This window comes from Falco rusticolus, chromosome 5 (genome assembly GCF_015220075.1).
Source record: "Falco rusticolus isolate bFalRus1 chromosome 5, bFalRus1.pri, whole genome shotgun sequence".
NCBI classification, from domain to species: Eukaryota; Metazoa; Chordata; class Aves; order Falconiformes; family Falconidae; genus Falco; species Falco rusticolus.
This window is the reverse complement of record NC_051191.1, coordinates 78,150,130-78,175,198: the sequence shown is the minus strand read 5'-3', so window position 1 is coordinate 78,175,198 and position 25,069 is coordinate 78,150,130. Positions and strand designations below refer to the sequence as shown.

At 41.4% G+C, this 25,069-nt stretch overlaps 2 protein-coding genes across 7 annotated transcripts in view; one reads left to right on the top strand and one right to left on the bottom strand.

Annotated features, from left to right (window-relative positions):
* SMC1B (structural maintenance of chromosomes 1B) overlaps window positions 1–4,700 on the top strand; it is a 35,923-nt gene extending 31,223 nt beyond the window's left edge. For both annotated transcript variants that reach the window (XM_037389596.1, XM_037389595.1), the window contains 2 exons: window positions 2,808–2,918; window positions 3,181–4,700. In XM_037389596.1, the coding sequence (XP_037245493.1) occupies window positions 2,808–2,918; window positions 3,181–3,291 (222 nt within the window). In that variant the 3' untranslated portion in view covers window positions 3,292–4,700. The remainder of the gene's footprint in view (window positions 1–2,807; window positions 2,919–3,180) is intronic.
* A 126-nt stretch (window positions 4,701–4,826) lies between these two features.
* Window positions 4,827–20,506, bottom strand: FAM118A (family with sequence similarity 118 member A). Of its 5 annotated transcripts, none has more exons than XM_037389599.1 (8): window positions 20,375–20,506; window positions 16,936–16,991; window positions 15,473–15,725; window positions 13,990–14,211; window positions 13,281–13,409; window positions 12,244–12,529; window positions 8,887–8,919; window positions 5,107–7,394 (listed from the first exon to the last, which is right to left on the bottom strand). In XM_037389599.1, the coding sequence occupies exons 1-8, from the start codon at window positions 20,378–20,380 to the stop codon at window positions 7,294–7,296; spliced, it is 1,086 nt and encodes a 361-aa protein (XP_037245496.1). In that variant the 5' UTR covers window positions 20,381–20,506; the 3' UTR covers window positions 5,107–7,293. The 5 variants fall into 5 exon arrangements, with proteins under 5 accessions (XP_037245498.1, XP_037245496.1, XP_037245497.1 ...); XM_037389600.1 differs by lacking the exon at window positions 20,375–20,506 and adding an exon at window positions 19,308–19,370; XM_037389602.1 differs by lacking the exon at window positions 20,375–20,506 and adding an exon at window positions 19,021–19,225.
* Window positions 20,507–25,069: the final 4,563 nt, after the last annotated feature.

The following is a 25,069-nucleotide window of genomic DNA, read 5'->3' as shown; positions in this document are numbered from 1 at the left end:
CTATAGTAGACAGCTGGGGAAGCTCCACTACTTGTGCCTGCCAGATAGAATTCAGCCTCGGAGGTTACTGACTCAGTGTAGCATTGTGAGAAGTGTTTTCCTGAACCCGAGTTCCTTAAATATTCCTTGGGCTACAAGTCCATGAGGGATGCTCATTATCCAGTACTTCTGAGCAGATGATGATGCCCTGAGTTTGCTTTAACTCAGTCCAGTGTGTTTCAGCAACACCAGATTAGATGTAATGGGACTGTAATGGAAATAACTAAGCAGGCTTTAGGGTTTGGCTCTCGATGACATGATCAGAAACAAGATTACGCATCAGATCACAGAACACTTCTGTGATCTAAGCTTTTTAGCAGGGTACACTTCTAGTTATTAATCTTTCACTTGGGACCACTGTGAGTTGACATATAACAGCTGAAGATCACGTATTCTGGTTAAATACTAACTTCCAGAAAACACTGGTAAATCTGGAGACAAATGTATCGTGGCTGATGACTTAGTTAGGCAGGCTGCCTCCACATTTTCCTTTACTGTCTGTCTTGTTTGCTATTACTGTTTCATGCTGAATTTCACATTTTGCCTTTTATCAAAGCGGCACTATATCAGATGATTAGTACTTCCTATCTCTGCAGACTTCTGTGGTCTTTTGGATACGAGTGTAGAATTCTCCATGGTTCTGTCTGGAGCTGGGCAGGGGTCCCAGGTCATGCCTAAAAAAGTTGCCAGTTACATGGATAAACTAGCCATCCAGATAAGTTCCTGTTGCAGTTATGGATGCAGCAGTTGCCGATTACGTACACATTCCATGAAGTTCATGATTTCTAGTATATTACCAACTTTCCATAGAGACTACAAATGATGCATTAACACAGCTAATGAGACACACTAATGAGGCATTTGGCTGCAGTTTGCCTTTCTGAATAGGCTTGTTCTGACATATCTGGTGAAAGAGATGGCCACTTCAAGAATGCACCATTCTTCCAAACGCTACAAAGAATAGCTGATTTTTCCTTTATGCAACTAGATTTCTAAATTCAAACGTATTTGAAATCTGGTTTACTTTTCTTCAGTTAAAAATCACGTTCATAGCCCACAAAAGGCTGTCATTAACAGTTGTTGCCACATGGTTCCCAGGCTTATAACCTTCAATTGGTAGTATTTTTACAGTTCGAAGGTACCATATTTCATCTGACTCATCAGCAACAGTAATATATGTTTTGAAGATGTATAGTCAAGAAAGTAAAGGACAGTAATGCAGAAAGCTTAAGTATATTAGACCAGAACTTATAGTCTATTTATAAAAATACCATCCATAAATACCAATTTATAGCCAGAGAGCTATTAAACTTAGGTTATATTACACATTAGGGGCTAACCCTGAAATGTCCTTAGTGCGGTCTACGTTAATCCTTTAGTTGAATCCTTGGGGCACATCTAACCTGACTGGGAAGTTATGCTGAGCTTCCTGCTTTGAACTTGAACTGGGATTCTACCTGTTTTTTAACCTCCATGGCTGGAGGTGCCCATCTCCAGTAAGGCAGGAGGATACTGGCTGCAGAGCCCCTGTCCAGAACGTCCTGTTTGGCTTACTGCCCTTGTGCAGTCTTTTTCCTGCCTGCTGCTCCCCTGACAAGATGCAGTGTGGAGGAGTTGGGGCAGGATGACAGAAAGGGGCTGCTTTTCATGTTAGCAATATGAAGGAGGCAACCTGTGGTACAGGCTGTAACGTATAATGTGCCTGGAGAGCAGCTGCCCATGTAATGCAGGAAAAGGGTGACGAAATGGTAGTTTCCTAGAAAATTCCTTTCATTGGCTTCAACATCTATCTCGGTATAGTTACAAGGAAAGTTAGATTATTTAAGCATGTGTGGAAAGTGTCTTCAGTTGCAGAATGACCAAAAGCAAAATTGCAGTGATCTGCAAGTACAATTAACCTAATGTTTCCTTGCTTCTGGGCTCTTTCGTGTATCTTTCTGTATCTGTAAAATGCAGTTGTTGCTGGAAAGCACCGAAACCTTCAGACAGAGGAATTAAATATTGCAAGTGAGCAAAAATGATATATGGAAAACTTTATGTTGCTAGTACTCACTGGTGTCCAGGTTTTATGCTTAGAACCAAGTCGTCATCTTTGCATTCTTTCCATTTAAGTATTTACTAAAGCAGATCTCAAATAATTTACTTGTAATTACACTGTAAAATGAACGTGAATTCTGTAACTCACTAAAGGCAGTTCTTCCACTAAAAAAAATAACTTACCTATCACATGGATATAACTGTGCAGACAAAAGTCTAATTAAAAAGGTGCTGGGTTTCCTTTATTCAGCAGTTGATTTATATTGTGGAACACTGATTTATTTAGTTGCCAATTTGTATTTGTACCTTTATTTTACAGATCATTGAAAAAATGCTGCTGTCTGCATAAGAATTGATAATTGTAGTATACAGCCAGTAACAACCTTTTCACACTTATTTTCCTTGTTCAGGAATTTCCACCTTCCTTTGTAGTTATATTAAGTAAAATATTTTTCATTGGCACTGGCCCTTTTCTGTAACTTTATTAATTGGAGTGAATGATTTATTTTCATACATCTTTTCAAAAAGCAGCAAATCTGAGGGGTTTTCTTAAGAACATATAAAGTATCTGTCTTAATACCATTTATTTCTCCTTTATCCTGCTTATTTCAGAACTGAATTACTGGGTTCTGCAGCTACCCTAGTTAGTTCTTTCCTGATCATTCCCTAACTATAGCATGGTTTAAGTCTGCCAGAACTGACTGACTGAAATATTTGGCTTCTTTCCAAAGGTATCAAGTTTCATAAGAGAACAGGCACATCAGCAGTTCCAAATGATAGTTATTTCTCTAAAGGAAGAGTTTTATTCCAAAGCAGATGCATTGATTGGAGTATGTCCAGAGGTAACAATTATTACCAAATTTTATTAAATAACAGACACTGGGTTTTGCCGAAGTACTGATTTACACCTTAAGTGTTACTGCAGTGAATTGTATATAATTGTGTTGCTGGATTTGAACTTTGTGTTCAGAATTAAGTGCAGATACTGGCTCACTGAAAAGATCATTTTTGTAACTTAGGCTCATTATTGTATCTCATAAACATTTATGAAATGCTTATTTCAGTTAACAGAAATGTTTTAAATTGTGTGATCCTTCTTCTCAGTATGATGATGTTATGTTCAGTCAAGTGCTGACTTTGGATCTTACCGAGTACCCAGACGTTGATGACCAGGATGGATCAGAGAAGCACAGTCGCAGTTCTGTTTCAGAATAAAGCGTGGATGATTTCGGGGCCAGGTGACAACAGCAAGAACCATGTTTACAGCTTACTGTGACAAATCTGCGTTTGAATGTGGCTACTAGAGGTTGATATTGAAATGTTTACCTTTCAAATGAAGCAGTTTCTAAAATACTGATGGAAGCAACTGTTATTCATTGATACAGTTCTGTTAACAAGGGATAGCCAGAGGTTGTCATTGAGGCACGTAAAAGCCTGCAAAGCTTTCTCTTCAAATGTTTTGGGGTTTGTTTGCCTTAAGATGAAGGATTACAGGTTCATTCACATCAGCACAGTATTACAAAGAATAAGCCTCTTGCTTTTCTTATGAAAAGTATTGCTGCATTTCCAGTGCGCTGTTTAGATGCATGCCATCACTGGTCAAGACCTTTACAATCTCTCTTCTATGTTGCAACTGCTTCTGTTTGCCTTTGCATAGGATTATTTCCTGTTTTTAAAATAAGATATTGGAATCTGTCCATTATCTTACTTGACACCCCTGAGACTTCGATCTTCCACTGCAACCTTACGAAAATACATCATAAGCTTTTGTAAAGTTATCTCTATAGGTGCGATGTAACCTAGAAAAATTTCACCTTTGAGGTAGTCTACCCACACGCAAGTGAAAAGAATAAAACAGGTGTGAGTCAGATGCCATATAGGTAGCAGCCCTAGGAAAAAAGTGTATTAGTTTGCAGTTGAGATTGTCATTATGTAGCTGTCCCAGTAAAGCCAAATTTATTTTGACAGCCATGCTTCATCTAAGAAGCAAAGTTAATGAAGTTGGTTACAGAACACAGTTTCAGGGAGCTTGAATCGCTTTCCTCTGGCTTGTGCTTCACCTCTGTATGCTGAAGAGCTTTATTTGGTTTGTGGTTGTTCCTAATAAAATTACATCTTCTTATGTTCATATACTGACTTCCTTTCACCCACCATGCTGCTTCTACATCTGCCTTGTAACATGCTGCTGATACTGTGCTTGCTGCACACGATGGATGATGTCAGCACGTGTGGGGTTACTGCAGGAGGAAGGAATGACATGCAGGCAGTAGGTAATGTGTTCCTGTAGGAACATATCAGTCACATAAATGTGCCCACCTGCACTGTAGACATCTTTATGAAATACTTAGGTTGTTGCTACACTTTGTTATAAAATTATTTACTCTGAGAATCAGTCAGTTGTGAGGTGGCATCAGTCCCTTAATTCAGAATCCACTGACATATGTGGAAGTCATTAGTGTTAATGACAAACAGAAGAGCAGCCTCTAGTGCCTTTCAATGATCTTTGACCCACATCAGTCTATGTATTTCAAGTAGAGAAGGTTTGGTTTGAGGTTATTTCAACCATTTGATAGGAACACTTGGTTGAAATAAAAGAACAGCGTGAAGAATTGTGAAAGCTACACCTTTTAGCTACTATCCAGGAATGGTATAGTTGGCTTTAAATATTTTATTAAAGTGTACACCATCATCAGAGATGTCCTATCACCTTTATTACACTACTTGAGCAAAATAAAATAATAAATAGCAAGTTTGTTTTCAGTTTTTATTATTATGATTATAAAAATATGAAGTAGAAAAAGAGCCCTCTACAATAGAATTGGCAAACATCATTTAACATGCCAATTTGTATGGTTAGTTCTTTCACAGCACTCTGGTAATAATTTGAACAGGGCCTTAAACTAGTTACTTGTCTGTTCCATTTATCTGTTAAGTGAACAAGTTGCAGGTTCTGTCCCTTTTGACTGTATTTTAAACCCCAAGGTAGCTTCAAGGCAGTCTCATCCCTAAGATGACTAAAATATATTTTTTGATGGGGGGGAGAAAAACAAAACTAGGCATTTCTACCTTCTTGCTGTGTATGCTAGGCATTAAAATAACCACTGCCTTACTTATCTGCTTTTCAGGATACAGATAAATGGCACTTGAGTCAGGGGAGGCTGTTGTACACGTTGCAGTTCAACAGTGTCTACAAAACTGAAGAATCACCAATGCTAGGTGTAAGTTGATTGTTGCCAAAGGGAGGGGATATGATTTCTTAATGTGGATCTGACTGCAGGCACAGGATAAGGTGTTACATAACTTCAGGGCTGGGCTTGAATAATTGCAGTAATCAGGGTCATAAATAGCTCATCTCATCTGATTAATTTTGCTACAGCTTGAAGCAACAATTTAAAGTGTTCTAAGCTGATAGATCAGCATCCAAAATAGCATGACTGATCACTTTTGAAAACAGCCAATTCATACTGACTAGAGAAGCAAATTTCAGAGGTTAGTCTTACAGATAATACTATGCCTGATGCTAAATGACTTAATGTTCAAAAGTGATGTATCATAAATAAGTTTCTCAAAGGAGAGGATATGTATGGTCTATGTTCAGGCTGGTGTTGCTATTGATTTTTACCTTTTAAAACACAGCTGAAACCATGAGAACTTCCACTTACGAGGTCCATAGCAATTATATCATATACTAAACTCCAGGTTTCCAGACTGGCAGTCATAAAAGACAACTGGATGTTTCCTTCTGGGGTTGAAGAGACAAAAGTCAGTGCGCAGGCATTGTTTAAGATTGCTTTCCTAAGTAAAACCTCCTCAGACCTTCACCTACTTCAAAACGGGGAGAGACTTCCACATCACAGAAACTCTACCCATCTTGGTAGTTACTAGTCTAGAAAGAAGCACGCACTTCACTTTTAAGCTTTTCACTTTGCACACATACATGCTGGAGAATAAGCCGAAATTGTTTTTGTGACACGGCCGTGAAGGGTTGATATACCACAATTCAGAGGGAAAGGTCATCTGATAGACCCATCGCTTCCACCCCCTGTAAAAAAAAAAATTATAGTGTGATGTGATCTCAGAAGGTGCAACAGATCAAATCCACGAGGGAACGTAAGTAGAGAAGCCTGGCTGAAGCAGCCTTGTCCAGGACTGCCAGATAGGAATGTGCCGGCGTCAGGACAAGGAACAGTCCTGAACACGCTCCCCTGCAGACACTGAGGTGAGAGGCAGCTGACCAGAAAATCTCAGAATACCAGTGTTAGCAATTATGTCAGTTTAGTGCTGAGACAATTCAGTGGTAAGTGAAGTAGCAGCTCCTCAGAAAAAAACAACAGTTAATGCAGTGCCTAACCTTAATCACTTGAGTAGTTCCACTGAAGTCAAACTTACACACTAGAGATTGTCTACAGATACATAATTAGATATAACGGGGTTTAATTCTGCTGTGTTAAGACTATCCATTATCTTCTTTCAGAGATAACTGACAGCACATTCTATGATTTAAACATTTAAAATACTTCCATAGGAATACACTGCAAATAAGTCAGCAAGCTCCCATGTACATATGGTGCATCCTTTTCTCCCCAGGTGATCTCACGCCTTAACAGACTGACAAACAAAACCACATACTTGTAGCTGAAGTGTAAAATCATCAGGTTACTGTGATGTGGGTTCTGGAAACATGAAACAACACTCCCTGTTCCTAACAGCTGAGGGAGCTGAAGCTGAAGCGTGCAAGCAGCCTTGTGCTGACAGACCCCTGAAAAGTTCAACCTCCAGCAGCCTAACTGCAGATCAGCTCGTGAGAAAAGAATACAACCCCCCTTCGTATTAAAGGCAACTAACAGGTAGTCACAGGTATGCCCAAAGCCATTTTTGACGGATTCAAACATCACCTCTGTTGCGGCTTCACCTCACTAAGAGCTTGGTCCAACTGGCTTGAAGCACAGGCACAGAAAACTTGTACCTGCTTCTATGTGACCCTGCATATACAGTTTTAGTAGTATGGAAATGCCTGCAGAGTGACTAGTACGACTCTCAAGCTTTACATACATTATAAATTTACAGCTCTAGAAAAGAAAAGGCTAAAATGCACAATTTTTGTTCCACTTAAAACCATGGAAATACTCAGCTCAAAACTTTCCAGGCAGCAGATGTAAAACACCTGCTGTTAAAAAGCTTCTGGGTTGGGTTTGGTGGGTTCTTTTTTCTCCCTCATTAAATAGTAGGGATATCATGATCTGACTGCTTGCTTCTCTTAGGAGAGTCACTGCCATTTTCTCCTAACTTCCTTTTAGCACAGTCCACACATGAAGTTCCTGTGGAGGCAGAAGCAGGGGGAAGAAATATTTTAATGTTGCTACATACGCGTGCTTTGTATACTTTTTATTACAAGCACCAAATACTAAGATAAACACAATTCTGGTTCACTGAGGTTCTTGTATTTTTTGGATTAATTTGGATAATTTGGATTCTGAATTGTAACACTAACGCTACTGAAAGTCTGCAACCACTTCAGCTCATCTCAAGCTCTTCCCCAGCACTAAGTTCTGGTGCTAACACATAAAACAGGAAGCAGCTAATTAATTACTAATTAATCTTTTGAAGAAAATAATTCTTCATTTTTGTGTGGTAATGCCTGTGGAGTTCACAGGTGAGACGCTGCTTTAAGAAGTCTGGATCCCTTATTCAGAGTTCTTGGTGTGAGCTGCCGGTGAAAGTATAAACAATATAACTGGGCTGTAAAAATGAACAGAAGGAAAACTCCTTCAAAAATCAGGACATCCATCCTGATGACACATTTAGATCATTCTTTTTATGGGGAATTACACAAATCTGTGTTAAGGAACAATTTTAATTTTTTTTACTTGCTATGTATTCCAAAATACAAATCCAAAATTCCAAAATACAAAACGGGTACTAAAATTACTTGTAAGGAGGGCACTAAGAAGTTAGTAAAGGAGCTTTATGTGAAGTAGAACTGGAATAAGTTGTGCTCAAGTTTTTGTTTTCTTCTCCATTGATGCCTAATTATACTTTACTGAAAAGGGGATTTATTAGCTTGTCTGCAAGACAGATAAGCTTAAAATCTAGTTGGAATCACAAGAAGTAATCTCTGACTTTACGCCTGCCCACAAGTATCTTGGATAAGTGTGTATTTTTTGATTGTGACAAAGTGGGGGTTCTTCATCTCCTGCAATGCCAAAGACCCTCACGTGCAATAATGAAATGATACTTCTATAGGATTTTGATGGTATTTGCAGCAGCAGCACAAATATCTTAGAAGTGTAATCTTTTTCACTTCAAGCTTTGTTTCAAAGGGAAGTTTTGCTATTTTACACCATAAATCGGAATGTACTATTGCTCTGCTTACTCACAGAAGTATCACAAAGATACCTGAACAATGCTTAGCCAAAGTCACCTTCAGTACTACAAGTTTAAGCCTGAGATTCACTTTTCTATACCTTCTTAAGGAAGACATTCAAAATAGTCAGACAAACATCTGGAAATGTAGGCCAAAACCTCATGGCCTCATAATCTTTAAATACTCTGATCAGCGTTAATAATTTTTTTATATACATTTACTGTAGCTTTTCCATTCTATCATTTATCATTTTATTGACAGCTGAAATCCAGCAGTTACCTGCTAATATGTAGAAAGAAAGAAAGAGGGTAAGAAGAGAATCTGTTTAGCAGACTTCCAGAGCTAAATCAGAGTGCTGCACATTAATCATTTAATGGCTTTGTAAATAAAAGACTTTATCTCTGATACATTATGGAACGTTCTGTGAAAATAAGAACACTACTTACCCAACAGTGTTGTGCTGTCCACTCGATCAGCATCTAGGGAAGTATAAGAGACACCAACAGCACAAGTTAGCATTCAGAAAGTTTTCATACTTTCATGCAACATGCCAAAACAGCAAGGTTGTATTTAGAATCACAGAATCGTTTGGGTTGGAAGGGACCTTAAAGATCCTCTAGTTCCACCCACCCTGCCACGGGCAGGGACACCTCCCACTAGACCAGGTTGCTCAGAGCCCCATCCAGCCTGGCCTTGAACGCTTCCAGGGATGGGACACCCACAGCCTCTCTTGGGAAACCTATTCCAGTGCCTCACCATCCTCACAGCAATGAATTTTTCCCTTGCATAACCTCTTTTCAGTTTAAAACTGCCCCCTCGCCCCATGACTACACCCCCTGATAAAAAGCCCCTCTCCAGCTTTCCTGTAGGCCCCCTTCAGGCACTGGAAGGCCGCTGTAAGGTCTCCCCAGAGCCTTCTCTTCTCCGGGCTGAACAACCCCAACTCTCTCAGCCTGTCTTCACAGAAGAGGTGCTCCAGCCCTCTGGTCATTTTTGTGGCCCTGCCCTGGACGCACTGCAACAGGTCCATGTCCTTATGCTGGGGCCCCAGAGCTGAACACAGTACTACAAGTGGGGAAGTGGGGTCTCATGAGGGGGAGAATTGCCTTCCTTGACCTGCTGGCCACACTTCTTTTGCTGCAGCCCAGGACACAGCCGGCTTTCTGGGCTGCAAGCACACATGGTCAGGCCACGCTCAGGTGCTCATTCACCAACACCCCAAGTCTTTCTCCTCAGGGCCGCTCTCAGTCCACTCATCATTCAGCCTGTATTGGTGCTTGGGATCGCCCATGTGCAGGACCTTGCACTTGGCCTTGTTGAACTTCCTAAGGTTCGCAGGGGCCCACCTTTCAAGCCTGTCAGGGTCCCTCTGGATGGCATCCCTTCCCTCCAGCGTGTCGACCACACCACTCAGCTTGGTGTCATTGGCAGACTTGCCAAGGGTGCATTCAACCCCACTGTTCATGTCACCAACAAAAATGGTAAATAATACTGGTCCCAATATGGACCCCTGAGCAACACCATTTATCACTGGTCTTCACCAGACACCAAGCTGTTGACCATAACTCTTGGAGTGTGACCACCCAGCCAACTCCTTATCCACCACGGGGTCCACCCATCAAATCTGTGTCTGTCCAGTTTAGAGACGAGGATGTCATGCAGGGCACTGACAAATGCTTTGCTCAAGTCCAGGTAGATCAGTCATTCACTCTTCCCTCATCCACCAATGCTGTGACCCTGTTGGAGGCGGCCACCAAATTAGTCAGGCACAATCTGCCTTTAGTTGAAGCCATGCAGGCTGTCAGCAATCACCTCCAGGAGGATCTGCTCCATGATCTTCCTCAGCATGAAGGTGAGACTGACCAGCCTGTAGTTTCCCAGGTCTTCCTTAAGAATAGGGGTTATGTTCCTCTTTTCCAGTCACTGGCAACTTTCCCAGTCTGCCATGACTTTTCAAACACAATGGATAGTGCCACTTCATCTGCTTCATCTGTAGACTGAGAATTCTACCAGGGCATGATTGCTGCAGCTCAGGCAGCAGCTCTTGACCTTTCCACTACTGAGCCACAGGTCCAGCAGCGCCTCTCCTCCGGCTGGGCCCTCCAGCGCCTGTACTAGCTGCCCTCAATGCACTCAGTAAACTGCTTGCAGTTTTCTGTGCTGCTTTTCCAGCAGACTGTCCGGGCGGCTGAGGTACCCTATCGGGATCAGGGCCTGCATTTTTCATTTTTTTTCATATAAACCTTTTAACAAACTTCTGCTATTTTTAAAAGACTGTGTAAATAAGCATAAAAAAAATGAAATCTGACAATTTGGCAATGTAGACAACAGTAACACACATTTGAAAAGAGTTTTGTTTGGGATTTTGACTGAGATCAACAAGATTTTGAAGTCAGAGTAAGGTCCCTCTTCTTGCAAGTGTTATGCCAGCCAGTAATCCCACTGAGTAAGAAGGGGAGCATTATAGTCTGACTTTGCAGTCATTTCCATTTAAAACTTACATAAATATATCTCCCACTCTGTTTTAATATCAAGGTCTGCTCTGCAGTAAGTTGGATACTCCAGACTCAACAGGCTGTAGACACCGTGCAGACTATTAAAAGTACATCCATCACATCCATCAACAGTGGTACGCCAAAGAACAAATTAGAAAGCTGAGGCTTGTTCAGTGTCTGAAACTGCACCCCAACTTACTTTTACTTGTCTGCAAACTTCCCAAAACCCAGATGCTGTGCTAAATATTTTTTCTAGCCTTCATGGAATGAAAAATCTAATCCAGTCTAAATGCAATATTCATCCAGATAATTCAGGCATACAACTGCAATTCTCTTTTAGGGAGGGGGCAAGGGGAAGGTTCCTGCTATGCGCCACTTGGGAGTCATTTCAGACAAAACAGTTTCACTGACATCGTAAGCCAAAGAGCTGTGAAACAGTATTCTTCCCAAGGTCATTTAGTTATTTTCCTCAGTCCTCCGGATAAGCCACAGGAGAACCGTCCTTGTTTGGAAAACGTTAACGAAATCTCTCTCCTTTAAATATAGTTGTTATTTTTCCCTGGTTTTGTATTAAAAGCTCTTCATTGTTACAGCTAAGGAATTTTACTAGCTAAGAGACAACAGGATGGAAGGGAGCAGGGAGGGGAAGCACACAGATGGACCTAGTTAGTAAAGTTTAGCTCCCTGTCAACGCAGGAGCTTCAGCAAACCTACTGGGTTACTTCCCATTTTGGCATTAAAACACCTTGTACAGAATGCCAGTCCCTGTCACAAATTGAGTATTATTCCACAGCCTCTTCTGTTGTCACAAAACATTACGCTCACACTCAGGTTTTCTCCCCTGTAGCCTTAACTGTGTTGAGCCAAACACTAGTGGGTGTACTGATTTAATTTCCCATTCTGTGCTTAACCAGATATCGTGGCTCAACAAGCTTATCCCACCAGATAACTCCTTCAATTCTTTTAGTCTCTTTTACTTACGTGTCATATTTCATATAATGTAGTAATACACTGGAGTAGTTCACGCCAAAAAATTACACAAAGTAAACATCTTAGTCAAATGCTAACAAAACGACAAATTCCCAATTACAAATCAAATTTGCAAGAATCCACAGATCTTATGGAAAGAAATCTGGTTGCAATTTTGTCATGTGTTCAACTCTGCACACCACTCATAAGCAAAGATGCTGCACAGGCCTGCTGCTTGGTACACGTAAGGTCAACACCTCAGACCAGCTGCTGATTGCTCAGACATGACATCCTGCTATGAACCTACTCAAAGTTTTCTTATTAAAGAGGACACATTACCTGGACTTCTCTGCTTGCAGATTTGAGCAGTCAGATCTTGTACATACTCTGGGAATTGTTTAAAGCAGTCCCCATAGGACACTACTTTTATTCCGTGCAGCAGCATATCTGCCTGGAGCTTGAAAAAGTGGTCTTCATTTTCTTTAAGCACCAACATATAATGTTCTAAATCTACTTTGTTCTTTACTGTATAAAGAAAAAGAGCTTGGAATATCTGATCACGCAGGGTCTCTCCACAGCCCAAAAACAAGAAAGACTTGGTTCGATACAAATTTTGAAGGACTTCCTGTTAACAAACACACGAGAGCTCCATTTACTTCATTAGTCAAAAGGTCAAGGTCAGAACTTTTAAAGTACGTCAGACTTAAAAGGAGAAGCAGAACAGACATCACTATTGAACTGAACTAAGCATATCATTTAGAATCAGGGCAAACTGACCTTTCGTAAGCACCGTTTCTACAAAAAAAATTATATTCAAAATCAAAGTTACCATACAAAAATCAAGTACACACATAAGTATTTCCAGTAAGGACATTTTAAATTAAAAGAATTATGATGACAGAATATAAGGCTCCTGTTAGGTCAATCTGTAAATAAGGAAAATTAATATTCTTGACCAAACGTTTGAGTTCTTAAAATACCTAAAATATGACATTAAGTCCAAGATCCAGAACTGGTAACAGCTCAAGCCCATAAAAATATAAATAATTCATCTAAGCAATCAGGCGGTGATGAATCCTTATTCTGGCTTCTCATATTTTGGGGTTAATGTTTTTTTCATCAGATAAATAAAAAGAACTCCAAAACCATGACATACAGATGAGGATTTTGATTGCGATTTACGAAGAAGCAGTATACAAGAGCATACACTGCCCTAGCAGCATAGCTGGCTTTCTCAATAATAGTGCCATTTTTCTGGGCCCCAATTATTTAATCTATGTGATCTAGCAAAACCCTAGCCTTAGGTAATGTGCATGCAGTGACTGCAATAAAATAGTTTGGCAAAACATAGTAAAAATTTTAAAGATCACACGAACCATAACTTCAGGATCTTGAGTAACATCTTTATATCCCGAGGGATCTAGCACCATTCCACAGGGATCTGTATATAAGCCATGAATGTGAAGAACTCCATATTTTATATGACCTCTTGCCCACTGAAGAACCTAAAGCAAATTATGCAAGTTACATTTTTTTGTTATACTACAATAACAGAGATTCGGCAAAACTACACAGCTGTCCAAACTGACACAACCACTTAAAGCAGAAATAAACTCTTTTGCACTTTTCTGCAGCAAAAGATGCTTTTAATTACTGATTACACAGCTTACGCTAAATTGCTGATACTGAAGATATCACTGGCTTTTTGGTCTAAACAAGCATTCAGCCAAGAAGCAAGTTCCAGCAATGCTGACAGAAGAGATAGGAACAGCAAAATAACTACCAGGTAGATGTAATAGTATTTGTGATTGTAACAATTACTTCACATAAATAAGTTGGGGGGGGGGGGAGGGTCTGGGGGGGCAAGGGAGGGATTGGTTGGTAAATGCGTCACTGAAACTCACTTCGGTAACTGTTACCAGATTATTCAGAATAAAAAGACACATAAAATAAACGTCTGTGCATCTACTTGTTAGCTTACAGACATGCTAAGAAGTTTTAACCTTGACACTTTTAAACAGGAAAACATCTTTCAGTGAAGCTTAAAAGCCGGTAAGTCAAAAAAATTTACTGCTCTCATCATACCTTATCCTTATCTTTCAAATCTAAAGATTCCATAGGTTTACCCTGTTGCTGACCAAATATTTCAAGTAAATTATCATAATTTGTAGTCAGAACCATTGTGCCTCTCTCCATGAGTCTCAGGATCGATTGCAGAACAACAGGATTCTGAATGTGTTGTTCTAAATTATCAAACACCTCCATTAAACAATCCTGGAAGAAGTTGGGCTTCATATCCCCAGTACGCTGAAGAAAGAAAAACACGAACACTTTGTAAGGACCGTGTGCACCACTTTAACTGCCTCCAACAGAAAACCCACATCATTTGCCTACTTAATGCCAAAGCATTTCTTTACAAGAGGGTTTACACAGTATACCAAGCATAAAGGTCTGAATGTACAAAACCATCAAAACCGGTCTCAAATTATTCAAGTGCTCTTGCCTCCACAATGTAGCTCAAAATAAGTTTCCATGAGAAAACCAAACCACTGTCGTACAGCTACAGTAAACCAAAAATTTTTGCTACAGTTAAAATCTCACTCATCACTTCTAAACATGAATGTACGTTTTCCTAAAAGCGTAGGCTGCATTTGCCCGGAGATTCTGCCAAGACTGACAGGAACATGTTACAGTTCTATAAAATATACCAGCTTCCTATTCAATAAATTGTATTACACAGAGAAAAAAAAAGTCTGTTTTATAACCCCCATATCGTCACTGGCCTAACTACATACCGAGAAAGGTGAGGTTTCTATGCTTTTACTGAAGCATACACTTACTGAAAATCAGTTGGTGTACTAAAATTATTCCCCGGATTCAGAGCCTGGGATATACTAAAGGGTTGTAGGTTTTTTTTCTTTTATTTTCTTTTTCCCCCACTCCTTCCGGGTTGAGAAAAATGTATTAATCATTAAATCTGCTACAAAGCCTAACCATACATGCAGACTCCTGCCAAGAGAGGCTATTATTACATTTTGCCTGTAGAGAAGCTCACCACGTGTTGCAAAACGTTCAACACATCCCACAACTTAGCAGTAAGTATGTCACCCTAATTATTTCAACCAGAAGACCTGGCAAACCTATTAACACAATCTGAAAATCTCTGGAACCTAAGATGAGCGGCTGAGAAATTGGGTATGTACAGACTGTCTTCAGTGAAGTGTGACCTGCAGTGGTGATGAACTCTGCGTGATCCCAGGATATCAGTAGGGTCACCTCTACCTGTGTTTTCAGGGTACCTCTAGTTTTAGCCAGCAGAGCTATAAATTCCTCTTTCAGTTCCAAGAAACATGCTCAGGACTCTTGCTTGCATTAATTATGACAAAAACTTACACTAAAAATGAAGCATTTTTTAGCCTCTCCAAAATGTACAGCATACTATACAATTACCATCAACATTTCAATTTTTACCAGAAAAATCCCAAGCTAGAAAGCTGAAAAGAATTTTTGTTGATAACAAAAGTATATAATGATGTTAGAAATTAACAGACATTATAAACATACTCACTGGTGACATTTTCCTGATGAGATCATGTGCAACCACAAGCAGGTCTCTGTCTTTGATTACTTTTTTACGAAATTCAGCAACATCTCCTGGATGAAGCACCTCCAGCTGTTCAGCTGCTTCAATTACAGCCTCAATGCAGCTTCTCCAGGAGCACAGCGCTGGGATCCCTGGGGCTACTGCAGCACTTACCCCAGTTCCAATTACAAGAAGAAGGTCCCGAGGCTGTTTTCGTATTAGACTTTTTAAGAATTTTCTATAAAATAGAAAACAAAAATCTTCATTGTTTACAGCGCATTTTCTAACTTGCCTGAAGAGCTCATGACTGACTCAGGAAGCCCAGATGAGCTGTCAGTGCTTGTGCAAAATACACGGAACCAAGTTCTCCATTTCTACGGAGAAGAATGGTATTGGCCGCAGTTCACAGCCTTCCCCAAAGTGACAATATACTTTAAGTCTTTTTGCCATTTTAGACAAGTGCACATAATTAATTTAAGCCAAAAACCAGCAACAACTTCAAATCACTTAATAGATCAAAATCAACAATCACCAATTTTCAGTTCACTGGGCTAGCCAAACACCAGCTCAAATGAAATTTTACGAAAAGCAGTCAAAGGACTATTCAATGATTTACCTAATACATATTATGTCTGATAGAAAGTAAGTAGAACTATTTCAAGGGGACAAGTTACAATATTTCAAAGAAACAAATTTTCGGTTTTCTGGGAAAAAAAGCAGTATCTTTTATTGTCATTTATTCGCACTTTAGGATACATGAACGTAAGAACAGTCATACTTATTCAGATCAAGGGCTCATCTAGCCCACTATTCAGATGTTACTAACCACAAATTACTCTCAAAGGCATGTTCGGTTTTGTATCAGTATTTGCTGTGCCAGCCAGCACTAGAAACTGTAGAGCAAGTCTGGCTTTCATGATTACATTGCAAAGAAGCAAAAACACATTTAAACCATACAGTGAAATCACTATACACAAACAAGGCCTTCAGTAATACAGAACCTTAGAATTCCCTTGACTTTCAAAACTACCTATACAGACTTTTAATTCCTGTTAATCTGGTAACACGGATGCTTAACACCTCTTATTTCACAATCATCACAATCTACCTAGCTAAAACTATAATGTTTAACTAGAAATGGCCTCAGGCAAAGCAATTAATAAACATGTAGATAAGATTGCTGGCTAATGCCTACAGATAACACTTTGCTGATAGTCCCCCATGCCTTCCCGCTATATTCAGCACAAATTGTTTCCCCTCAGCAAGTGTACTATTTATTCCTCACAAACAACCTGACTGGGTATGAAGCACTCGGTCAGCAGATGAAATGATCCCAGAAACTAGTTTAAGTTTTCAAGCATTATGTTGTCCTCGTACACAATCTCCAGTCACGTACTTGCACTGTATTTACAGATTTTCATTAAGAGATGGTTTGCAACACAAGTTACCTGGATTTCTGCTCACTTCTGATTGTTGATCGTTCTGATGAATCCATCTCTGAGCCCTAAGTAAAACAAAATGGAAAATAATTCTTAGTGCTTCTACCTTAGAAAAGGCCAAAATTAAAACCAGATGTACTATTGTTAGCATTTTCTATTTATTCTTACCCAAGTATTTTAAAATCAAGACTCCGTATGTCCCTTCCCAGTTAAGCAACACACCGACAGAAACAAAGCTGACACAGTGTGTGTGTAAACCTGCCGCAACTCCATTTAAGCTCAGTCATTGACATTTTAAGGCTAACGGAGATATGGCTATTCATGCAGCTGAAATATACTTGTGTCTAAATTCAAGATAAAATTTATCATACTCACTGAAATGTTAATTCATTTCAAGTAAATGAATGTATTGCTTGAGGTTTTTTTCATAATAATCAGTTGTGGAAACCAGACTTCTGCAACACATAACAATCATGAGGGACCCTGGTTACTCTACCAGGCCATATAACATGAAAGAAATTTTTTCCCCCCTCAGTGAGTATTTTAAATAAAAACTTATTTCTATATCATCTATATTGTATTATATCTAAAGCATACAAAGAACTGCATCTTGGCAAAAGAATTTGCCTACAATATCATCACTTAGAAATACCCAAGTTTCGTTACATTAATTCTTGGTTTTGTTTTTATAAGCACGTATTTTTTGTTTGGCTTCAAAACTTAGTTCATGGTTGTGGAGACTGCAGACCCTAATCCCTCAAATAAGCAAAATAAGCATTCTGACAGACCTTAGGGCTCACGAGGCAACTTGTCAGCATCCAGGTTCACATGCTGGCAGCTAATTTGGAAGCAAGAGGCCTAAGTTTGGAGATCATTTGATGGGAAGAGGGTGGGGTGGGGTGTGAACCCACCAAAGAAAAGAGCAAAACAAAAAAACCCCACCCTTGGATAAAGGGACATCAGCACTTCTGGGGAAAACACATGCCTCTCTTCTGCAAATGCACCCAGGGTGTCTTTTCAAGTGGAAAAACCTTTTCTTCTTGTAATACTTATTTTCTCCACGTCCCTTCCTTCGCTGACAGTATCCTACAAAGATGCTGCACTATCATCTGAAGGATTTTAACACAGTCAAAATTCAGATTAACCTATCTAAAGCAAAATGTTTAAAAATCGATAGAGAACAAGGCTCCTTTATATATGGAAAAGTTAAGAGTTCATAATGTAAAAACAGACGAAGGAAGTTCAATTTATTCTGAAAAAGACTTTTATTACCTTACAGCCCCACCCAAGGAACTATTTAGGAAAGAACCCCCAAGAAAGTTTTGGTAATTACCAAAATGGTAATTATAAAAGTTACCAAATTTGGTAAGCTACCAAAATTCATAAGCATCTCACCACAGGATGCTGTCGGTACCAGCATTTTAGACCTCATTGTTTCCTTTTACCCCTTCAAGTTGCTTCCTGGAAGCAGCAGCTGAACGGCTGCGGACCACGGAGTTCGCATCTCCGCGTGCCTCCGAGCCCCGAGTAACCGTGCCCAGTCCTGAACATCCTCCTATTAGGTGTAACACACACTCCTCCCATGAGCACACCTGGAAGACCCGAGGCCCTGGGCACCAGCACTCGGGCGGCGCATGGGGTCGGGACAGCCCGGCGCTCGGGGCCGCGGTGCGGCTGCTGCCCGGCGGGTCCCGCAGCCCCGCAGCGGCGCTGGGTCCCCACCGCCAACGCGAGGGGGGCTCGGCACAGCGAACGCGCCTCTCCTCCCTTCCTCCTGCTTGAGAAGCAAGTTCTGTTCGAGGCTCTACCCACGGAACAGGAGCTCTAGCCGCTGGCACGGCCCGTCAGCGGCGTGACCGAGCCGAACGGCTGTCCCAGGCAGTTTAATGTAGGAAAACCGCTACCGGGCAGCGGCCGCCGCTTTCCCCGCCCCGTGCCGGCCGCTTCTCCCGGGGAAAAGCCGGTGACGCTGCGCAGGGCGGCAGCTTCTCCTGCGTTATTCGCCGCCCCCCTCCGGTAACCCGCCGGCGCCACTGGGCGCAGCGAGCGGGCACGGCTAGAGCCGGCGGCACTGCCCCCCTTCCTCCTCCTCACCTGCGGGCGCAGGGAAGCCGCTCCCCGGCGGCGCTGCCGGCCTGCCCTGCGCCGGAGGGGCGGGAGGCCCCGCAGCTGCCCGGGACACGGCGCCCCGCGCGGCCACGGCCACCGGCAGCCGGAGCGGCGGCTCGGCCCGGCGGCGCACACCCACCCCCGCTCTACCAGCCGCGCCGAGCCCCGCGGCCGCCATCCCCTACCCCGCCGGGCCCGGCTCCTCGCCCCGGGGCGGGCGGCTCCGCAGGCGGCGCCAGACCCGGTGCCCCCCGCCCCGCCGGCGCCGTTACCTCTGGGAGCGGCCGCGTGTGCCCCGCCCGCCGCGCTCCCCAGGGCGGGGCCGGCGGCACGAGCCCCCGCCACTCCCTCCCCAAAGCTTTCCCCGCCGGCTGGAAACAGCCGCCCCAGGAGCAAGATTCCGCCCGAGAACGGTTCCCGGCTGGCACCGGCGGCAGCCCCGCGGGGAAATCCGCTCGGGGAACGCGAACCGCCGGGCTCGGAGCTGCCGGGGCCGGGTGGCAGCGGCGCGGGCGGGTCTGCACCCCCGGCAGGCGCGGCGGTGCCAGGCGGGACGGTGCGCGCCTCGGCCGGGGCGGGAAGGGCGGCGGGCAGCGCCCGGGCGCCCTTGGAAGCCCCCGAGACCCTTCGGAGGCGAAAGCCCGAACGAGCAGGGCGCCCGGCACGGAGGAAGGGTCGGTTTTCACGTCCAGGAGACTGGGAGCCCCTACACGTGAAGATTAACGGGGCCTGCGCTATGAAAACTTGCAGATGGCAGAAGAATTGGAAATAACATAGAAATATATAGGAACACAGACAAGTCTTAGGGTGAGGAGAAAGCGAAGCAAACCGCAGAAAGGGACGGTAGCGCTGGTACCCCTCGCGGCTCCGCCGGGGCCGGGCGGGGGGGGGCAGGGGCTGCCCGCAGCGGTACCGCACCGCCGGGCACTCCCGCACCGCCGGTACCCAGCGCTCCCCTCCTCTGCGGGGTGTTTGGGGGTTTTGTTTCGTGGTTTTTAGGGGTTTCCGTTTTTGTTCACCCACCCCGGTTTTAATCTCTTAAAGCCAAAGCCTAAAAACTGAAGGGCCCTTCACCATGGTTCATTAAGGCATTTCATTAACAAACAACACTCAGTTCAGCCCCGCCGTGTTTTCTAACAGCAGCGTCCCACTTTGTTTGCAACGCTGGGGGTATCAGGTGTGTAAAAGCTGCTCCTTCTGCCTAAGGATACTGTTGCAGAACTGTACCCCCAAATTCCAGTTGCAAAACTGTCTTGAAAATGCATCATTCTCCAATTTTAAGCTTTTAAACCTACCCATGGTACCATTTTACAGACTTTTGAAGACTTGAAGTACTTACTGGCATAAGCTTCCCAAACACAGGTCCAAAAAGATTTTGTTTCTCTGGTCAGTCACTTCTGTTGTTTTGGGGCACACGCAGGATTCACAGGTCTTGCATGCCTATACGATAGATTTGACTGTTCTCTTTTGTTTGTTAAATGTCGCTTTAGGAAGTATTTTGGTCAGGATGGCTGGTTTTGCAGATGAAACATTAAGCCACTGTTTTTACTCCATATCTGATGTTACTTTTGGCAAGAATAGTTGTGTCGACTGCACCGACTTCACTAACTCAGTTTGCATAAGAACACTGTGTCCTTGTGAACTTTCTGTGTACTATTCCCTGAGCATCACTTCTCACTTTGTAATTTTTTTTTTATATTACCTTGCAGTGTCCCTAGACAGGCTTAACAAGTATTTGGAGAATCATAGTGATAAGAAAGATTGAGGAGAGGATCAGAGAGAACAGGAAGGGAGAAGTCAGAATGTAACTACAGTCTCACCTGAAAACTGGAGTTCGATAGAGTTAGAGAAACTCTGCGATGCTTCTAGCTCTTTGCCTTTCACACTTCACTACTGCCTGTCAGTCAGCAAGGTATTTTAACATGCTGGTATTTAGGGTTCAGTAAACCTGAAGGTCAAAGATCTTGTGTTTTAAAAGAATCCGGTGAGATTCTTCTCCCTAATCCCCACTAACTGTGTGTGAAATCCAGCTTGGAATGCCATTTGACACTGCCTTGTAATAGTGTTGGAATGTATTACTAAATAACTTGCTGAATATCTTAGAATATTTTGTCAGCTGTAGGTAGGAGTCACAAAGACTTGCTAAATATTTTCCTGAGTTTGAGATTCAAGGTCAGAATATCCTGCAGATTTACAATACCTAAAATACTTCTTTTTGTTGCATTAAATTAAAAAGTAATGTCAGAGGAAATACTTGTGAAGAAAGGCCCTGAACAGCTTTTCCATTTTTCAGTCTGAATCAATTCGTCTGATAAAAGTTACTACCTTTTCCTGTAAGTCTTGCTCCTTTTATATCCTTAGACTACAAAAACTATTATTTTAAGAAACCCAACAGTACTCACAGTGAGCTCTGGATTCTCTTGCAAGGGGTTAAGAAAGTCACTAAGGACAGAGAATATCAATAGTTTCCAATCAAATATGGTACAAAATTAAGTATATACAATACAGTAAAAAAGAGGTTTGGAATACCTTTCCAAATGTACAAGAGGTAACAATGTATTATTTTCCAATATATTTCCATGTTATTATTTGAAATGTATTTGACAGAGACAAGCAAACGCCATTACAGGAAAATTGGCATAAAGTTCAGTAGCAAAAATCATGGTGAGAAGAGGATGCTGAGGTGTGTTGTAACCTGTAAGTTTAGAAACATGAAGGAGTTTCTTTCAAGAAGCAACAAAGAAAGGCAAGTTACTGTTGCTACAACTGAGAAACTCTGCGAGGTAAACACATACTTTAAATAAAATAACTACAGAAGCTTACTACTTGATTCAGCCTAAGATTTATCTCTCATGTTATAGTAAAATCATGTGTTTATCCAAGTGTACTAAAAAAACGTTAATTCAGTTGCTTATTTTGGGCATTCCCACAGACTTTGGAAATATTACTCAAAGTGATCTAATCAGGATAAGAAATGCAGCTGGTTGGTTTTGGCTGGAAGAGGCAATCCGTTTGATTATTCAGCTGTGTTTTTATGCCCTGAGATGTAATGTTGATTTACTTTTGACATCTTGCTGTTTAATAAGTTATGATGAAGTAAATCCTAGTTTATATTATGCCAGAACCTGCTGGTTTGAAAGAAAACAAGTAAAACTTGTAATGAAAGTTTATTGAATTTGCTGAAGGGTATCTTTAGGACGCCAGCTAACTCATGTCTTAATTTTTTTCATAGCAGGAAGCCAATTTGCCCTTGTTGATTGAGATAAAATTCCTTCTACATGCACAGTGGAACTGCTAGTTCCTCCCTGATAGGTGATTACTTTTTTCTGTCTTGGAGCTGACTGGATCTTACAAGTTTGTCATTTTTGTAAACAGAATCGTTTATAAAATGCTTTGAAGATGAAAGATACTATCAGAAATTCGAAGTATGTTTTCAAATGCCAGTGTCAGTTCACTTAGAGTTTACCGATAACTGAATATAGAGGTTAATTTTCAAAGACAGTCTTTGACTTCCAGCACTGTATGTGTATAAGCCCTGCAGAGTGACATGATCTGTAAAATAAATCTGGATGTAACTGTAAGTGTACACTAGAGCTTATTTTTAAAGCTGCCAAGTGAAAAACATGTCTTCAGTGACAGATGCCAACGTCTCCCTACGGTCAACTTTTATTTAACTGAGTGTAAGTGCATGCAAGTTCTGCATTACTTTGCTCCTGTGTCTCACACTGAATTGCAGTCAGGATCCTTCAATGTGTACAGTTTGCTGCTGCTGTCCTATGCTTTCAATCAGGCAGGGAAAAGATGGTAAGTTACAGCTTCTTGGAAAAAATCCCTCCCCCTGTGCCCACCATTAAAATATTCAAATAACTAACCATTATTAAATTAATAGTTACTGATTTAATAACTAATAATACATTCCTATAACTAAAATCCATTTTCTAGAGTCCAGTAACACTAGCATCATAGAAAGTGTAATCATTTCAGTATAGTTATATGTGGAAAGAATACATATTAAAAAGGGTAAATTGGGGGAAATTAGTTCTGTTAGCCTCAGTCTTTCTGACCTTGAATTTAATTTGAACTATTTGTAACGAAGTCTGAATATACGAGTTTGCTTTGAAAAACTAAGGAGCATAATGGCCTGGAATCTCCTTTGATTAAATAGGCTGTCTTCTGCACCTTTCTGACAAAAAAAAAGAAACAACAAAGGAGCTCTGTCAAATAGGTCCTTATCTGTTCTGAACAGCAACAATGTGTGAAGCAGTGTGAAAGGGAGAAAAGCCATTCTGAAGGAGAGGCAGAGCTGCAATAGGAAAAGGAGAAAAAACAAAACCGAAGAGATGACAGTACCCTCCCCCCCCCCCAAAAAAAAAAAAAAAGAGAAAAAAAAAGAGGGAGAAATAAAAAGGTAAAAGGAAATGGAACATTATAGTGACTGGAAGTAATGGATTTAAATCAAGCACATTACTGTTGAGAATGGGCAGAGAGAAAGCCAGACAGGAAGCTGCAAATACTCAAATTTTGCTTGAGTTGCTATTGTTAAAAAATGTAACTAGGCCAGAGAAATGAACCTGGAGAATATTATTTTAAGAACTTGTTGGTTAACTGGCATAAAGGTCTGTCTTGGTTGTCAAATACCAGATGCTGAAAATGTTTGCAAAAATATTTGCAGAAACAAAATATATATAAGATAGGAACAAAGCTAGAAGTGTTACTCTGCTTTGTTGGAACATATCAGATGCAGTACTGAGTAATAAAGTGGGTTTTTTTCTGCATGGCTGGTCTTTTGTGGTCCAATGGCTACTTCTCCCTATGCATATATTTAACAAGCTTAAAAACACAACAACAGATCAAGCCATAGGCAAGCAGAGAGCTATAAAGGCGACCAGCACATGGATCTGGTATGCAGTGCATGCAGAAGTGCAGCAGAGAAGCATAGGTTAAGATCTAGGACTTCTCGAGAACTGCGGTAAAAAGGAGCCTTGAGGACAGGCACCTGTGACCCTGCACAGCGGTGGCCAGTCAGACACTGGCTGTTTGATCCAGCAGGCTGATGATTGCTGCAGAACTGTTTGTGCAGTAATGCTATTGACTGCCCTAAGGTCATGTATTTTCCAGTAAACAAACATTTCCTTTGAGGTGGTTGGTAAGATGATCTCCCCTGTAGCTTAGCTGTGCCTAACTTCTAATTTGAGGTATAGGTGAGGTTATCTCTATTTGTAATTCCTATCAGTGTCAGGATCAAGTCTACAAGGGAAGCTGTGAATGTTGCACTGAAGTCCAGGGATGCAAGCTAAATGAAATCTTACTTAAGAAGCAAAGTTCTTTGTACCCACCCAGTTGCCATGGCTTATACCCTGCAGTATGCCTAAAGAGAAATGAAGCATTATACCATGTTTACATTATGCTTGCTTGGATTAACATCAGCAACAGATGAGACCCATGTTACATACTGTACGGGGTTTTTAGTGTCAGATCTCGGTTACAAATCTCATTTAATGCATGTTGTAACAAAGTGTTTCGCTGTTATGTATGCTATCATTCCAATAAAGAGTACAGATCCCATCCCAGGGGTATTTGGATGCTTAACCTCGTATTTTTTTCATTTGAGAATCTGGGCCGTCATGCAGAAACTCATAGATGCCATATCACAGAAAGCAGACGTTCAGGAAGGGTTATCATAGTGATGTCTTCAGGCCTCAGCTTTAATTGCTTGAATGCTATGTAACCCATAAATGCTTGAAAAGTTATGATACTAAGGTCCTGCATTCTGCAGAAGAAAAAAACCCTACAAGGTTGCTTTTGAGTGTTAATATTTTACTAGAATATGCTACAATAAGAAATTTCTGTAATAATTTTTCAGCCTGTTATTCTGTTAACTGGCTCCAAGTCTCTTTACCTAGATGAGACATCAAAGGCTCCATAATCTCCAGTTTTAATTGATTTATTGTGCAAGTTATCAACTCCAATACTGACTTATATTTCAATGTGGCTCTCTCCAGAATTCCTCATTCTTAATAAGAAACAATAAAAG

Excerpts from the sequence above, each read along its gene's own strand:
- FAM118A (XM_037389598.1), bottom strand. The coding sequence starts at position 17,744 with ATGCTGACAAGTTGCCTCGTGAGCCCTAAG. Across the intron at positions 15,726-16,935 it reads AGAAGTGAGCAGAAATCCAG|AAAATTCTTAAAAAGTCTAA; the intron begins GTAACTTGTGTT and ends TCTATTTTATAG. Across the intron at positions 14,212-15,472 it reads TCATCAGGAAAATGTCACCA|CGTACTGGGGATATGAAGCC; the intron begins GTGAGTATGTTT and ends TTCTTTCTTCAG.